Here is a 17356-nt window from a genome sequence, read left to right on the forward strand (position 1 = left end):
CCAGGGACACAGCCAGCCAGCCACTTGGAAGCCTAGCTCCCCAATATTACCTGAGGTGGCTATTTGTTTCTTCTCCCTACCCTAAAAGGATGTGGAGATAGTGACATAAAGAGGAGAGATGAGCAGTAAGAAATACTGAATCATTTTTACATAGCTAACCGGTGGGATGGGAATCAATGAGGGTGGGGGTGGGGTTTTAACAGGACATTGCATGCATGCAAAATCATTGTCCTGCCCAACTCCTCTTCTCTGGAAGCAGTAGAAACCCAGAAGAGAAACTGTCCTGGGGCACCCCAGTGCATCTGGGCCACTACCTGACAACAGGCAGAGTTGAATGATGCACCCCAGTAGCCCCATCTGACCTGGCCAGCAGCTGGCAGCCTGCAGTGACACTGATGATCGGACAGTCAGGGCTTGGGCTGATGATCAAATGGTGCAGAGCAAGAGGAATGTGGCCCAGCCCGGACCCTGTCACCCCCAAAGCCCCGCACAGCCACATGTGCACACACTCACGTGTGTACACTGAGGAGTAACGGCTCCATCTCTGGTGGAAATGTGACCAAACTGTGCTGCACTAATAGCCTCTCATCTCCTGCTGGAACCCCAGATAACAGCAGTCTTGCAGGCCCTGGAACTGGAGGCACTCCCATCTCCCCCTGCTGTGGCACCAGCAAAGCCTGAGCTGGCTGTGGGCAAAGGGCAGGAGAGGTGGCCACCTCATATCATCAGAGAAGAGATTACCCTTCCAGTTAATCCTGGGGGCCAGGGACCACACCTGTTGGCACCCTGTAAGAATTGTGGTGGACAACTCATATGTTGTCTCTGCCAACCCAGCTTGGGAATCAAATGAAACTGGATATGGGAGAAGCTGCTCTCCACCCCTAGGTGGCTGTGAAGCCCATGGGGACAGGAGGCCAGTGATGGCAGACCCCTTACTGTCATGCCTGCCCTAGCTCGGCCCTTCCCTCCTCTCTCACTCCTTTCAGGGTAGTGAGTATTCAAAACAGAAGATCTCCAGGAGGTTCCTGGTTGAGTGAGAAGCATCTAGATGTAGACGTTCCTTCCATCTAGGAGGCCTGTGCCCAGAAGCCCCCCTACCTTCCGACCCAGCAGGAGGTCTGGGGAGCTCAGGCTGCTGTTGCTCCCCTCCTCCCCACCTCGGAAGGGAAGCAGGGGCCAGGTGGCTGCTGCTCCCTCTCCTGGGGGCATCTATCTGGGAGGCAGTGAGTCTGACGAAGAGGGGCGAGCAGCTCAGTACTCACCATCTTCGCCCGCATAGGGATTCAACTTGGTGTCGTCTTCAAAGAGAAAGGAGAGAAGGCACAAGATTAGTGAACCATTATGGCCTTTGTCACCTTAGGTCCCGATGGGACTTTAGGGAGGTTCAGTCCAACCTTTCATTTTAGAGGCAAGGAAACTGAAGTGCAGAGAGGGGAGGTGACTTGCTCAAAGTCACACAGCAGTGAAATGGTAGAAGTCACAAACAAGCCAAATTTCCCTAGTTTTGTGTTTGTTCATTCAAGAAATATTTATTGAGTGTTCCATACCATGAGCACTGGGAGCAGGCACAGAGGGCAGACGTGGTCCCTGCCCTCAGGGAGTTACCAGGTGGGGAGGATGGAGGGCCAATTAAAACTCAGCAGGGAAGCTCTTGTGGGACCCCTGGAAGGTTAGCTTGACCCCTGCCTCCATTTTGTGTCCCCCATCGCGAATAACTATGTGCCTCCATTTCGTTCTGTGTCCTCCATCTTGAGTAAGAAGTTTCCCGCTCAAGCCACGCCCAATTTCCAAGAGTATAAAAGCAAAAGGGGAACTTTGTTCAAGGTCTCAGATTGTGTCCTGTGTTTTGACGGGCCGCTGGGACCCTAGCTGGAACTAGCAATAAAGACCTGTTTTGTTTTTGCAGCTTGTGACTGAGCTTGGTGACTGTGGCTCCACGCGGGAACTCAAAGAAACGGGGCACACTCTGAGGCGGCCGCCCCGAGACCGAGGGCCTCAAGAAGGAAGAGTGCAGTGTGGAGCTGGCGAAGGTGCTCCACTAGAGGAAGGTGTGTGGGCAGAGGCCCGGAGTCAGCAAGGACTTGGTCGGTTGAGAAATAAAAAGCAGCTCAGTGTGGCTGGAGGTAGAGAGGATGTGAGTGGGGCAGGGTGACAGGTGGGGCCGGGGGTTGGGACACGGCCGCCTAGAAAGCCAGCTCGAGGATCTGTCTCGGTGTCTGAAGGGGCAACAGGAAGCTGAGGAGGGACTGAGGAGGGGCTGTGTGTGTTCCGAGGTCAGATTTGGTTGAGGTTTTCCCCCAGCGTACAGCTTGGAGGACAGATTTTCATGCCGACACACTGTCTCTCTACATGTCAGGGCATGTGCCCGCGGCTTCCTAGGTAAGTTCTAACGGTTGGCCGTTCCTGCGGCTGTTCCCCACAGATTTATAAGGAGAAAGGCAAGCAAGACTTCCATGTCAGGAGAATGCTCTAAATGATTTAAGATGAAAGCTTTAAGCAGCAAACTTTAAACAAACTGAACTGTTCCACAATTTGGGGTTTGTGACAGGCATTCTGTTCCTCCCCACCAGCACCTCCACCATCCATGTCATTCTAGAGGCTCTTACTGGCTCCCCATTGTCCACAGATGTTCAAGGCCCTTTGCAATTTGTTACCAATCTTCTTTCCTCCTGTCACTCACTGCAACTCAACACTACGGCAGTAGCCCAAGGCTCTCCAGACCTTAGAGACCTTAGAGACCTCTGAGCTCAGGTCACTGCATTGACTGTTCCTCCTGCAGGGGATGCCCTTCCTCCCTGTCACTATTCCTTTTTCACTATTCCTCTGCAGGGCTGGAATTAGGGTGACACAAGTGAAGCAGGTCAGAGCCTGTCTTTACTTAGAATTTTGATATTTGGCTCATCATGGAACTTACAGCATTTATCTAGATTTGTATAAATATTGCACTAAAATATAATTGATCTGGATCATGGCTTTTGTGTATGTGGGTATGTGCCTCCTTAAATTTTAGGCCTGAGCTGAGTGCCTCATTGCCTCACCCTAAGTCCTGGCCCTGCCACTTCCTGGAGGACAGATGTGTGCATCCTTCTGTGTCCGACTGCATTTGGTACCTGTTTCTGTAGCATTTTGGGTCCCACTGTTTCCCTAGACTTGCACCCCTCAACACCCAACCTATTTGCATTCCCAGGGCCTGGACATGGCTTCTCGCTGAGCTATACATTTCCAATAAATGTTGAAATATCCCCCCAAAATCACAGTAGATAATGGAAGAATAAGCCAGAAGGAAATTTTGAAGTGGTTCCCTGCAGGGGAAAGAGAATAGAGTGGAGGGGTGAGAACGAGAAATGAAACTTCTTTGAATATATATCTTTTTGTAGGTTTGACTTTGGAACCATGTAAATCATCATTTATAATTACTGCATAATTATTCTAAAATGAACTAAAAAGCACCCCTAAAAATTGAAAGTAAAACAAAACAGACAGTTGTAGACTTGTAATATAAAGACATATTTTCTTCTGGAATTTCAATAAACAGGGAATTTAAATACAACACTGAGTCTATTTTGTTACTGCAAGTTGAAAATAACAAATTGGTTAATCAGAACTGACCAAAGTCACCCTAAACATCATTGGGCGAATTAACTTGATCAGAATCAAGACAGTGAAAATCCAGTGTAGCCCAGTCCACCACTACCACTGGCAGACAAAGGCACACAGTGCCACCTACAGCCGGTCCCTCCCACTGAGTAAGTGAAGGTGACCCTGCTGTGCCCACAGCAGCTTTTCTCCTGTTCGCCAAGGGCTGGTTCCCAGCTGCCATCTTGATGGGAGTCCACAGAATGCAGACTGGACCCCTAATGAACGGACCGTGGTAGAGTCCCACGCAGACTCACAGAGGAAGAAATGTTTGGGTGCTGGTTCAACAAGTGGTCAGCTTTCTGCAGTTGGCTGTCACTCTGCTGCTACAGCGTGTTCTGTTCAGCTGTTCAGATGCGCCCTTATATTGCACACAGTTATTCTGGGTGAGAGGCTGTCTCTCCTTGTAATAAAGGCCTCATAGCATCTTACTACGCTGATGGACAGTGACTGTAATGGGGTATGTGGTGGCGACCTGATAATGGGGGGAATCTGTTAACCACAATGTTGCTCATGTAATTGTATATTAATGATACCAAAATAAATAAATAAATAAATAAAATGCATGGGCTCTATGGCAGCTGCTTGCCACTCGGAGGTCATTCTGGTTCCCTTGAGTGGGTAGCATTTGATTGAAGTGAACAACTCTTACAATCCATCCCCCAAACCTCCTGCTCTCCGGCCCTTCTGCTCCTCTGCCTAGCTGATGCCCCTATGAGCCCACTTCCTTATCTACAGAATGGGAGAGTGGCTGAATACTGTTTTAAAATATGAAATTTTTCCTTCTTTCCTCTTTTCCATTTTCCCCTTTCAAGCAGGTATCTGGCTCAGAGGAGGTGGTAAGAGTCCACAGGTCTTTGAGTCTTAGCTCAGGGACAGGGGCTAAAACCCAGATGTGATGTATCAAGAAAGAGTAAGAGAAAATGTTCTGAGATAGGCAAAGAATCCTGGAGGGGCCTGTGTAAGGCTCCCCAAGGTGCTGTGTGGTGCCTAGGAATGGACACTGGTGGCTTCAACAAGAACAAGGCGCCCAGGCTTCGGGATGGCAGAGGAGCCCCTGGGGACAGCCAGGCCTGTAGAGGCAAGGACGGAGCAGCTGCAACCCTCTTGGACACAGCTGTCCCACCCTGCTCTGCCTGTACACGGTCACAGAAGCAGGGGGCCAAGCCCCAGAACAGCTGAGGAGGAATTCCTCCACTCCAGGTGAGGGAGGGTTGGGAGGCAGAAGCAGAGTTGTAAAGAATCAGGCAACCTTTCTCTGTGACTGAGTGTGTGGACTGAGTTCACACCTGCCCCAGGGGTAACACCTCCCCCGTTCTGTCAGGAGCGCCATTAAGATTCACTGAGATATACTATCTGAAAGACCTGACACGAGACTGGGACATGAATTTTCCCGCGGCCGCAGTGAATCCCATCCCACAGCCTGACGCGGGCCGGCACAGTGGGTGGAGTCTGGGCCTGGAGTTCACTTGTGCAAAAGCTGGCTCGGCCTCCCAGCAGCAAGTGACCCCGGCCCCTTGAGCCCCAGGTCCCTCATCTGTGAAAGGACAGAGGAATTCCTGTTCCCTGAGATAATGCCTGGTAGGGATAGCTATCTCCAGGCAGTAGCTGTTCCCCATGGCTTCCCTCCCCTCCTCCTCGCCACCAGCTCAGGCCTTACCTTCTGTTGGGAGGCTGTCAGTGAAGGACGAGGAGGTGGTGGTGAGGTCTCCATCAAAGGGGCTGAAGGAGCTGTCAGGGGAGGATGAGTAGTGGTGCTCATCCTGGAAGTCCTCACACGTCCTGCCCTCTGCCTGCAAGAGACCCGGGCTGCACTGGGCACAGGTCTCGGGCTGGCACGCCGCACCACAAAGAACCCTCAGACAGGAGGATGGCGGGGGCACCTTCATGCCTCAGTGACCAGAAAATTATAAATTCTGGTGCATGGTCCAAGCGTGGTAAGCTAACCAAAGCTGGACCCTGAACGCATTTAAGCTTTCCACTTTATCCTGAAAGCATCTTATCTTACAGAGCAATTTATCTGTCAGCTGCTTCCTTGAGGAAGGAGCTGAAACGTCAATCTTGAATAAATAAAGCAAATCTGTACAGTCACCGACAGCCAATGTCAGGAGTGGGCTGCTCAACAAGATTTCTTTTTAAGGCCATAAGAAGACAGTTCGCACAGCCTCACTGATGAAATAGGGGGTGCTGAGTGCATAGCAGTGGGTTTGGGGCTTTATGCTTAAATGCTGGGCCCAGCACCTTCACCATCTCACCAGCTATGAGGTGCAGGTCAGGTTGCTAACTTTTTTGAGCCTCCATTTCCTGTTCTGATCAGCAGGGGCACTGGTCCCCAGCAATTGGGGCCGTGGTAGGATTAGATCAGAGCAAGTGTAGGGCAGCCCGCAGTTAGAAGTGCTGGGCACACACAAGGTACTTGCAGAAGGGAGGGGGAAAGGACGCATGGATGAATGTTATCTCTGTTGGCATAAGGTGTGAGAACAGAATGTGCCCCACCCAAAGTGTTTAGCATTCTGGAAAATTCCAGCAATGAAAAGGAACCTGTATGGGATTCTAAGTGGGCGATGCTCGGAACACCTTTCTCCCTTCTGGCATGACTACCTCCCTAAGAAGCCTTAGGGCTGGAGCCAGGGCAGGTGCTCTGCGAACATCACCAGTTGCACAGCCTCTCGGAGGGTCCGGCTGTGGCTGAGGCCATACTGCACGTGCCCTCTGCAAGGACCGGAGGAGTTCCCGGAGAGCTGCGAGCTCAAGGCCAAGTCACAGGATAAGCACTCATCTCAGGGATGCACAGAGCTCTCTAACACCTCCCGGGTCTGGTCTGACTGCTCAGAGCGGACTGGGAGTCGAGTCCCAGGTGGAGGGGAGAATTTCACCAAGAGCCAAGATACCTTGCGAAGAGCAACCTGGGAGGGCCTGCTGGCAGCCCTACCATTCCCACACCCCAGCTCACTGAAGCCTCTCACCTCGGCACAGCCGTAGGCCAGCCACTCCTGGCGGTAGCGGTCGAAGCCACTGGAGCATCTGCAGGAGACCAAAAGGACCGAGTTGCCAGGACATTGACAAAGAAGCCCTCCCCTCATATCCTCCTTTGTAGTAACAGCTCTCCAATGATAGTGAGGAGGGGACTAACCTCCCAGGGCCAAGGTGATCAAGCTCCCCAAAACCACTGCCCAGGTGCCCTCAGCACCCTGTGGCTGTGAGATCGGGAGTTAGGCCTCTTGCCCCCTTTCCTCCTTCTCTGGAAGGAGGGGAAAGTGTCTGTGGCATCCCCACCTACCTCTGACCCAGCTCCCCACCCCAGGCCACATCTGCCTAGATGTGTGTGCGTGTAGGGGGCTAGATGGACTGCATGACCTCTAATGGACTTTAAGGTCCCCTTGACTCTGGGCTGTCATGAAATTGCTGAGAATCCAGGGAACTCACGCATATGTCTTCTGGGGAAAGTCTTGCTCATTCACGGAGCCCCTACCCCTTTCTTTGCAGATGGGACTAAACTTGGCAAGGAGAGGCTGGGCTGAAGGTGGTCCTCAGCAGATTTAGCCAGCACCCATGGTGTGATTATTAAAGGGCAGAAATGAGGGCCTGCCAGAGGCTGGGAGAAATTAAAAACCAACTGACAAGCATCCCTGGAGAGGCCATTGCACGGCTCAGCTGGGCTGGAAGATGCCAAATGCTTCCCTAGGGGTGGCAGCATAAGGATGAACCAGAGACTGTTCGCCATGGCATCACACACACGTTTCCATTCCTCACTCTTTGGTGCCAGGGGAATCCATCAAGCAGAGACAACCGCATGGGAAGAATGATACCATGAACCACCAGTGCTGAGAAAGAACGCATGGCCAGTTCACATTCTGCGGCAGCAACTGCCTGAGCCCTGGTGGGGCTGAGACACTGTCAGTCTTTCCATCTCAGAAGCCTCGGTAGTCTCTGGGGTGCTCCTCCTGCAGCAGAGCTGGCTGAACTGGGCCATCCTCATGCCCCCTCAGGTCCTCCATGCCCACTATTTTGGGAGATGGAGGATTAGGGTCTGGAACTAAAATTTCTTTTAAGTCAGTCAAACTGCTTCTTTCCAGGACTGAGCCTTCAATATAGGTCTAAGAGCATCATCGCATTCTGAGCTCTGAGCTCACCAACCACAACTCTTTTCTTTTGCAGAGAAAAGCATAAGAAAAGGCCATTTATTGAGCACCTCTTGAATTCCAGGTGCTGCCCCAGGCCACATGCTGTTCCTGCACTGTCTCTGGGACCCTCACAATACCACTGTAAGGCAAGGATTAGGACCCTCATCCTGAGCCAAATCCTGAAGTGAAGGTCACCCTTAGACTCCAGAGTGGGCCACAGGGGGGCAATGTGGGATGAAAGGGAAGACATCTCCCATGCTAAGTGGAATTGCCTAAGTTAGATGGGGCCCCAGCACAGAGAAGGGAAGCTCTGGGGGGCCGCAGAGGGCAAGCTGGTGGAGGGGACAGGGAAGCAGAGAGCCCACGTGGTGAATGCAAGCAGCTCTTCATGGGAGAGACAATGGTGGCCACACTGGCCCTGCCCTCTGGCTCTTCAGAGACCTAGAGTTAACTTGTGGTGGAACGGAGTCTCCAGGGGGCCTGTGCTGGGCTGAGACCAAGCCCATGGGCATCAGGGGATGGGATTTCCAGCCCCACATCAGTCTTGCACGTTCTCTGAAGCAGCTTCTCTGTCCTGTGGCTGATGTGACCATAGCAAAAACGGCATCCACACCCAAGGCCCTGCCCTCCCCTGACCTGACCAGCCCTTGTTAAGCTGTCATGGTCTCTGGGCTTGGATGCCTTTGTTAAATGGGAGGGGGGTGGGGATCAGCGCGAAGGTTTTGTTTTCATCTGACCCATTTTGCAGTTCTCATGGCTCAGCTCTCGCTGAACACTGAGTCATGCGGAGGCAGCCAGCCCTAGGATTCCAGGGCGTGTCCGAAGTCATCTGCATGATCTCCCCACACTGAGACAGTGGCTTTCTATTTGAAAGTGCACAAGAGTGCTGCAGAGCTCCATGCCAGGAAGAACCAACCCGCAGGCTAACCAAAGTATTCTCTTCGTTGCTCTGTGCCTTTCATATAAAGTGCCCTGAACGGTGTGCAAAAAGGCTGCTTGGTATTTGAGACATTAAAATAACATTGTGTTTCTCACACACCTCCCTGAACCACATAACGCCAGCCCATTTCACAGAGAAAACAAGCTGAGGCCCCAAGAATGAGAATGAGAGCACAGCTGGTGGGAAGTACATCTGGAGGTCTGAGGTGGGCCCCGCTCCTCCCCGCCCAGAGCTGTGTCCTGTGTGCTAGGCTGGCCGCCCGTAAAGGCGGTGGCTTCAATTTCTGCACCAGGATATTGGAAAGGAGCAAAGGAAACCCTGACAGCTGCACCACAGCTGCACGGAACTCGGAGACTCTGTAATTTGCAATTTGCAAGATTGCCTTAAAGGCTCTTGGAGTTCATAGAGCTTCCCACTCTCATGAGAACCCTAGTCCCCAAAGAAAATTCTTTTTTTTTCCTTCCTGCCATTTATTTATCTTGGACAGGAGAACAGGGCTCAAATTCTGAGTCTAATCTATGAGGAAATGACTTCAGAACAAGGAGTGGGAGATGAGCTGGATTTAAGAACTTTATCCCTGGACCTGAATCTCATCCAGAATTTTCCCTGCTTCCAAAACCAAGCGAACACGGTTCTGTAGCTTGCCCCAATTTTCCATAGATGCCTGAATTTCCACAGCCCTGGTTTTCAGCAAACCCTGTTGTAGCCTGAGAAAGATCTTCCAGTGGGGCTTGGGGGTCCGGGGTCTCTCACCCAATGACAGTGGATCTCTGGATCACTGTGCCTCTGAGCCTGCAGACCTCATGCTTGATGGCAGATGAGGCACCATGTTAAAATGCAGGCTCCTGGGCTTCTCTCCCAGAGATCCTGATGCAGGGGGCCTAGGGTGGGTTCCTGGACTCTGCTTGCCTCATGAGAGCCCTACCTCGCAGCTGCGGGCCACTCTGCGAAGCCCTGCCCCAGGACGAACCAGCCCACCCAGGGATGAGGAGAGAGCTGCAGTAGCTAGAATCTCTGAATGGTCTTCTAGAAACTTAGCATCATCACAGGGACCCTGCCACACAGTCACCTTGATCAGTCACAGGCCTCAGGCAGCAACTCACTTCTGTGACATTCTTGTCCTAAGGGCCACAGTACAGTGGCTAGAGAGACCTTCATGTTGGCAGTGAGGCCGGGGCAGGGAGTGGGGCCGTGCTGCCCTCTGCCCCTCCTCCCCAGTCTGTCCTCAGGAACCAGAGAGTCCGCCAGGGCACAAACCTCTGGAGGACATGGCACCAGCTGCAGCTGAAGGTCAGGTCCGAGGACATGCAGGTGTCACAGCTCTGATACTGTAGGCAGGCTGCAAGACAGAAGGCAGTGGCCTCTCAGAACAGGCCCTCCACGGGCCTCCAAATGGTGCAGCTTCCTTCCGTGCTGGGGCCTTACAGAACTATAGGCTCTCTGACTAGCAGGGACCCCAGAGGTCATTAATGCCACCCTCACTTGAGTCACACCCCAATTCCTCCATCTCTCTGTCCCTTTCTCCCTCCTTCCTCCTCTCTGTCACCAGGGGGTTGGGCCCTGAGCTGGTGCTGGGAGTTCAGCACTTGAGGCCTGGTTCCTGCCTTTTTGGGCTTTACAGTCAGATGGGGAGACAGACACTAAACAGAAAAGCACACAAAAACAATTACATAATTATCATTGGGGTGAATTTTGAAGGAAATTACAGAGTATGATGAGCGTGTCCCAGGGAGCTCACCGAGTCTGGGAAGTTATACTTCTAGGCCATTGCCTGTAGTTACAGGGTTGAAAGAGATTTTTAAAATTAGGACATATTTGACATATTAACATAGAGTCAGTTTAAGACATATTGATTTGATACATTTCTATTAGGATATGACTGCCATTGCAGCATTCGGGAACATCTCTGCTCCATCCCATAATTATTGTTTCTTTTCGTGGTGGGAAGAGATTCTAGTCTCTTAGCAACTTCAATGTTTATAACACAGCTTTATTGTCTATACTCACAGAAAAGGATTTCTTAAGACGTTCTGGTCTGACCCCCACCCAGTGCTAGCTGAGCACCCCTTCCCCAGCCCTGATGTTCGGTTCACGAGGAGGGACTGGCGTCAGAGTTCCGCTCCTGGCCTGTCTGCCTCCTCCTTCGCCACCTCCCAGGGAGGTCTGGGCGCTGAGTCTGTGAGGGTAAACCAGGTGTGCGGAACTCCATTCCTTTCTTCTCCCTCTCCTCTTGGAAGTGAGCTGCCCCAGGGAAGGCACTGACATCTCTTCTCAGACAGGCTGACATCTCACTTGAGAGGTTACTGAACTTCTTGGTGCCTCAGTACCTCATTTTAAAAGGGAGATCCTGATGCTCTCTGCTTGGTAGCACTGCAGTGAGGGGTTGGAACAGTGCTGGCCACACGGTGACTCAGGGCACGCTGCTTGGTGTCCTTGGCTACAGTCTCATTCCTTGCTCTTAATCTACCTATTAGGTATTCATTCACTCATTCACAAATTAATTCATTCCTTCAATAAATACTACGGAGTGCCTGCCATGGGCCAGGAGATATGGTGTGAACAGGAAAAGACAGAGTGCTGCCTGCATGGAGCTTGCAGTCTGCACCAAATTCTACACTAGGGTTTCTGGTGGTGAGTAGGGCCAGGAAAAATGTAGCGCCGAACTAAGAAGTGGAATGATTGTGGAGGTGTGCTCTTTTCACGAAGGATGGGCGAGGCCTCTGAGAAGAGGACATTTGGGCAGAAACTGAGAGAAGGGAGGAAGCAAGCCTGGCAGCTTTCCTGGGGCAGAAGTCCAGGCAGAAGGGCCCCTGCGTGCACAGCCCGGAGTAGCCTGTCCCAGCTGTGTTCCCAGTAGCAACCCGAACGCTAATGGGCTGGGCAGAGTGGAGAGGCGGAGGGTGGTGGGAATGGGGAGGAGCCACAGCTGGGGCCTAGCCTGGGCACAGCCACATTCAAGAGCAGAGAAATCGGTGGGCGCGGGCTGCTGGAGAGTGCATGGACCCCTTCTGGCATCAGCCAGGCAGAGGAGCAGAAAGGGCCAGGGAGCAGGAGGTTTGGGGGATGTATTTTTTAGAGTTGTTCACTTGCAATTAAATGCTACCCGCTCAAGTGAACCAGAATGACCTCCGAGTGGCAAGCAGCTGCCACAGAGCCCGTGCATTTTATTACAAGGAGAGACAGCCTCTCACCCGGAATAACTGTGTGCAATAAGGGCGCATCTGAACAGCTGAACAGAACATGTTGTAGCAGCAGAGTGACAGCCAACTGCAGAAAGCTGACCACTTGTTGAATCAGCACCCAAGCATTTCTTCCTCTGTGAGTCTGCATGGGACTCTACCACGGTCCGTTCATTAGGGGACCATCTGCATTCTGTGGACTCCCAACAAGATGGCAGCTGGGAACCAGCCCTTGGTGAGTGGGAGAAAAGCCGCTGTGGGCACAGCAGGGTCACCTTCAGTCACTTAGTGGGAGGGACTGGTTGTAGGTGGCACTGTGTGCTTTCAAGAGAATGAAAACAGCTCTCTGGCTGTTTTGTTCCCTGGTGTGTCCAGAGGACCTAGAACAGTGCCTAGTACTTGGTAGGTAGTTAATAAACGTTTATTAAATTCATGTATAGATGCTTTTGTTTTCCCCATTTTACAGAGAAGGGAACTGAGGCATAGAGAGAGAGCATCATGGAGCTAAGAGCGGCAGGTCTGAGTTTGAACAGAGGCCTATCTCAGCTGACCTCTTAGCCCCAGGGTCCCACTGTGAGTTCGCCCTGCCCCAGCTCCCACCCTCACCGCAGGCCACCTATTCATGAGTCTTTTCTACAAGAGGGACCAGGAAGAAACAGCCGGAGAGTGCAACCGCTTGGAGACAGCTCTCGGCTGGAACAATCTTGGCTAAGTCCTCCAAGTAAGGAGACTTGGCTAAGTAAGGGAGAAAGCCTGGGGCCTGGGGATGCAGAGTTTTCTCAGTATAACATGAACCGGCCTCCCAGGGGCTCAAATCACAACCTTGGCTGCACTGCCCCCTCCCCGACCAGCTGCACCTATATGGGCACCCACATGGGAGCCCATGACCAGGTCATTCCCAGTGACTCTACAGGCTCCCTAAAAGGCTCCAGTCAAATTGGCCATAAGGAAAACCCTGGGAGCCTCATGGGCTATTCATAAACCCCACTGACCTTTATTTCTCATCTGCATTTCAAATGTCCTGCATGCCATCAAATGCTCAGAAAATTCATTGGAGGAGCGAGAAGTGGCTTAAATGTACACACAGTGTCCCAGAAACTCATTTCCAGGACATCTCACTTCTTCGCCCAGGCAGTCAGCCCTGCCCTTGGGTGTCCTTGCTCTTCAAGGCAGTTTTATTCAAGTCTGATGACTTGAGTGTGTTCTCACCAGTCCTGGAGGAACCCCTGGTTCTCAGGTCCCAGGGCCTCCTACCTAGAAGGAGGGCACTGGAGACGGGGGTGGGGCTGTGACCTGCACAGTGTCCTCGCCCTGCGACCCCGTGGTGTCTGGATCCTTCCTCTTTTCTGGGGGAAGACACTGCTGAGCCCTAGCTGAGACGTGGGCCAGCATTGGAGAAGAACATTCATCCTGCTCTTGTTTCTCCATCCTCTGCTCCCAGAACCTCCAGGGAAGAGGAAGGGAAGTGGGGAGGGGACAGAGGCAAGAAACAGCCTAGAAGGCAGGGAGACACCATGGCTTCAGAAGGAAGTTGAGAGGTACAGTGACACAGGAGAGGAAATTAAAACCGTCTTCTAAAAGCGCGGGGGTGGGAACGCCATCCTCCTTCCCTCTCTCTCCCCAGTTGCCCTGACTGCATCTTGAAGAGCTTCCCACCCCGACCCCACAGGGTCCAGCAGTAGCTGGGGCCTGGGCCGCGGTGTGCCTACAACCGCAGCGGAGTGTGTTTCAGAGGGGGCAGAGGGCCGGGCCCATGGTTCTTAGAGGGCCTCTGGCTAAATCCAGCTATTGCCTTTGGCCTGTGACTCCAGCATCACCCCACCTCTACGGAAAATACAGTGAAAAATTTGGGGACCAATTCATTCAGTCCCTGGATTACCTTTCCAGGTGGCTTGGTTTATGAGTTCTCAGAGACACATCTGTCCTGGGTTTCAATTATGTGTTAATAACAATAGCGGTCATATATCAAGCACAAACCTTGCCCCAGGCCTGGAGGTACCAGTTAGTGTCAGAGCTTCCATTTATGTCCTCAACTCTACCTGCTGTGGTTCTAACCCATCCCATAGCACCAGAAGGAAGTGGAATTTGGCCCATGTGACATATGAGAAATGGGGGCCCAGAGAAGTCAGGTAGCCGTACCCACACAGGGGTCAGCGGTGGGCTTGGGAGTGGAACGCAGTCTGTTTGGCTCTAAAGCTCTTTCCAGGACAGTGGAATGCCCTCCCTCAGTAGGAACGACCCTACTCACTTGGCAATGGGGTGAACTCCACAGCCGAGGTGCTGGCGACCTTGCTGGGATCCAGCTCCACACGGTGGTATTCAAAGATGGTCCTTCGCCGAGATTCTGAAACAGGAAGTAGAAACGGGGATACATTAGGGATACTAAAGTTACCCAAAGAACCAGAGGAAGAGCTGGCACCTGGGAAGACAGGGACCAGGGGAGGTCCCAGGACTCCAGAGCCACCAGGACTTCCTGATCTCTCCACAAGGTGGCTTCCTTCTCTGGCTTTTCCCATGAGACTGGAATGGTGGCCACTCAGACTCCAAGCTTGCATCTTCTCAGCTTCATGACTAGAAGGCAAAGGGCCTTTTGATTACAGGGAAGTTCTCAGATTGGTCCAGCTCTCATCAGATGCCCAGCGCCGGACCAATCACTGTGTGGCCAGGAAGGCAGGCTCATAGAGGGAGATGAGTGCCAGTGCAGACCACATGTAGGAATGGGCTGGGGGCAGGCCCCCCAAAGGGAACGCTGTTTCCAGAAAGAAGAGGGGTGCTGGGCAGACCAACACTAAGTGACCCTGCTCTCACGGGGAAACTCATTCACAAAGCTCTGTGGCTGGCTGCCTGTCTTTCAGAGCTGAAGGAAACCAACTGTAAGTCATGGTTCTTGGGTGGGCATGGGTACAGGGTGGGAAATATCAGAGCATCTCAGACTGCCATTTTAGGCAAAGTCTTTTCATCTACAATTCCAGTTGTTTCTTCCCAACAGTGCTGTGGCAGGTGTTTCTATCTTTCCACACCATAGACAAGAAACTGAAGTTCTAAGTTTATCCAGGGATTCGGGAGCAGAACTTGAATCAGAAATTCAGGTCACTTGACTCAGATCCTGTGGGAAGTTTCTGCAGGGATGGAGGTGGGACATAGCCTGGCTGCAGGCCCTGAACCTCGCTCAGCTCTCCACTGAGGACGGGAGTGGTTCTCCAAGGTCAGCCTCTCCATTTGCAGACATTTGCAGAGTGCTTGCTCTGGGTCAAATTCAGGACCTGCTGCTCACAGTCTAATGGCCCCCCACTCTCCAAACAGACCCTAAATGACCACACAATGTGGTGAGTGTGTTTCAGAATCTTGGCAAAGGATTGTCTCTGAATATTACTGAGTGGCGCTGGACTACTTAAGCTAGTTTGAGTGGGGTTTTTGCCACTTGTAGCTCAGAGCAGGTGAGGAAGTTTCTCACTCAGTTGAAGGTGGTTTGGACGAGTTTCCCAAGGTGGCAGAACTAAGCAGGGGCATCCATGAAAGGGAAGGTGTCTTGGGCAATGGCTGGATGCCCTGTCCCCCTACCCTCCTGAATGAAGCACCTGGGAGAGCATCAGCTGATCAAAACAACATCTCAGCTACATTTCCATTATATATTTGATCCCTCCTCCTTCATCCAGCATTGAACCCCTGGTGGTTGATGCCAAAGCAAGCTCTCTTCCCACCATACCACACAGCCTCGCTGCAGAGTAAAGGTGGGCACTGCAGCCCTTAAACCTGCGGTGATCACAGAATGACCTTGAGATGGCCTGTGCAATGAAAAGGAAACTGCTCTGGTACAGATGCCAGCAAAGCTCCCCTGGTACTAGACACACTCCGCAGCCCCACCTCAGAGGCCTGTGCTTAAAATGCTGGCCCTACCCATTCACGTGGCACTAGGAGGGTCCCCTGTTTACTCACGGATCAGGGCCTGCTCTGGGCTGAGTGGAAGGTGAAAGAAAGATGGGAAGGCTGACAGGAGCATGGGGGAGAGAAGCCCTGCATTGGGAGGGTGACCCCACAGGACAGCAGACTTAGGCTCTGCCCTTACCACCTGTGTGATTGCTGACAAGAGACTTAAAATTAAGCTCAGTGAGTCTCATCCGAAAAATGGAACTAGTTATACTACACTTACGGGGTGAATGAGTTCTTGCTTCTCACCCCCAGCTCCTTTCAGTTACCCGCTGTCAATCTCAGCCTGGAATCAGATGATCTTCCTTCTGACATATCATCAGAAAGCGAGTGGTAGCCTGACACTACGTCACACTGCCTACGTCATCCACCTCACTTCATGCCATCGCGTATGCATTTTGTCATCTCACTTATCACAAGAAGGGTGAGTATAGTACAATATTTTGAGAGAAACCACATTCACAAAGCTTTTTATCACAGTGTATTGTTATAATTGTTCTATTTTATTATTAGCTATTGTTGTTAATCTCTTACTGCGCCCAATTTAAAAATTAAACTTTATCATAGGCATGTAAGTATAGGAAAAACATAGTATATACAGAGTTCAGTACTGTCACGGTTTCAGGCATCCATGCACTGGGTCTTGGACCGTATCCCTGAGGACAAGGAGGGACTACTGTTTTGGGTTTCTTAAAGAGTCAAAGGGAAACATTTACAACTTTTTCTTTGAAAATAAATCATTAAGCCAAAGTCCTGCAGATGGAGTGATTATGTGTTTATTTTTCTCCTAAACAACTCTAAGTTTGAGGGAGAAGAGGCCAGGAGGAAAGCCTCATAAATATCAGGCAGTAAGTGCCAGATGTGTACAGGGTCCCCAAGGCCCTAGGGAGCCCATCAAAAGCTGATGGAATGAGGTTCACAGAGTCCTGTAAATGCATGCACACACACTTTTTTGGTACAGGAAAGGCCCCTTGCTAAGTGGGGTTTGAAAGAGATAGGGGTGAGGAAGGGCACCTTTCATCCACTCAGAGGAGGCACTGATTTTCCTTTCGCACAAAGGTCTGTCTGTGCTGCAGGGCCCTCCCTGCATGACACCAGCTGCTGTGGAAGGTGGCCTGGGCTTTGAGTGAGCCTGGAGGATTCAGGAAGTTTATATCTCTGTGGAGAATGGGGAAGTTCCAGGCAGCTTTTCTCAGCTCCATCCCTCCCTCTATCCCCAGGGGCCATCTCTGTTTCTGAAAAATCACCCCTTTCAGCACCAGAAACCCATAATAGGAAAAAAACTAAATGTGAAACTCCAGGTCTTCCAAGGTGCCTGAGGCTATGGGGTCTAGAGTTTAGTAAACCTTTCTTTATCTGCCTCATCCTTCAAGGCTCAGCTCCTGTCCTTGAAGGCTCCCCCACCCTTGGGCATAGTTGGTGGCCCCTCCTAAGACCCACAGCCCGCTGTACAGTGTCCAGTGTCACCTGTTACACTGCTCAATCAACATTCCCTTTGTTGGCTACCCGCCCCACCCAGCTGTGAGTGCCCCGAGGGCAGAGCCTTGAAG

General features: G+C 51.7%; 1 protein-coding gene across 3 annotated transcripts in view; it reads right to left on the minus strand.

Moving 5' to 3' along the window:
- The window catches only part of PLXDC1 (plexin domain containing 1), a 58953-nt gene that overhangs the window by 5046 nt on the left and 36551 nt on the right, over positions 1–17356 (minus strand). For all 3 annotated transcript variants that reach the window (XM_036930412.2, XM_036930414.2, XM_057501435.1), the window contains exons 8-12: positions 14128–14223; positions 9958–10039; positions 6603–6660; positions 5297–5429; positions 1263–1298 (exon numbers count right to left, since the gene is read on the minus strand). In XM_036930412.2, the coding sequence (XP_036786307.1) occupies positions 1263–1298; positions 5297–5429; positions 6603–6660; positions 9958–10039; positions 14128–14223 (405 nt within the window). The remainder of the gene's footprint in view (positions 1–1262; positions 1299–5296; positions 5430–6602; positions 6661–9957; positions 10040–14127; positions 14224–17356) is intronic.

Source organism: Manis pentadactyla, chromosome 4 (assembly GCF_030020395.1).
Source record: "Manis pentadactyla isolate mManPen7 chromosome 4, mManPen7.hap1, whole genome shotgun sequence".
NCBI classification, from domain to species: Eukaryota; Metazoa; Chordata; class Mammalia; order Pholidota; family Manidae; genus Manis; species Manis pentadactyla.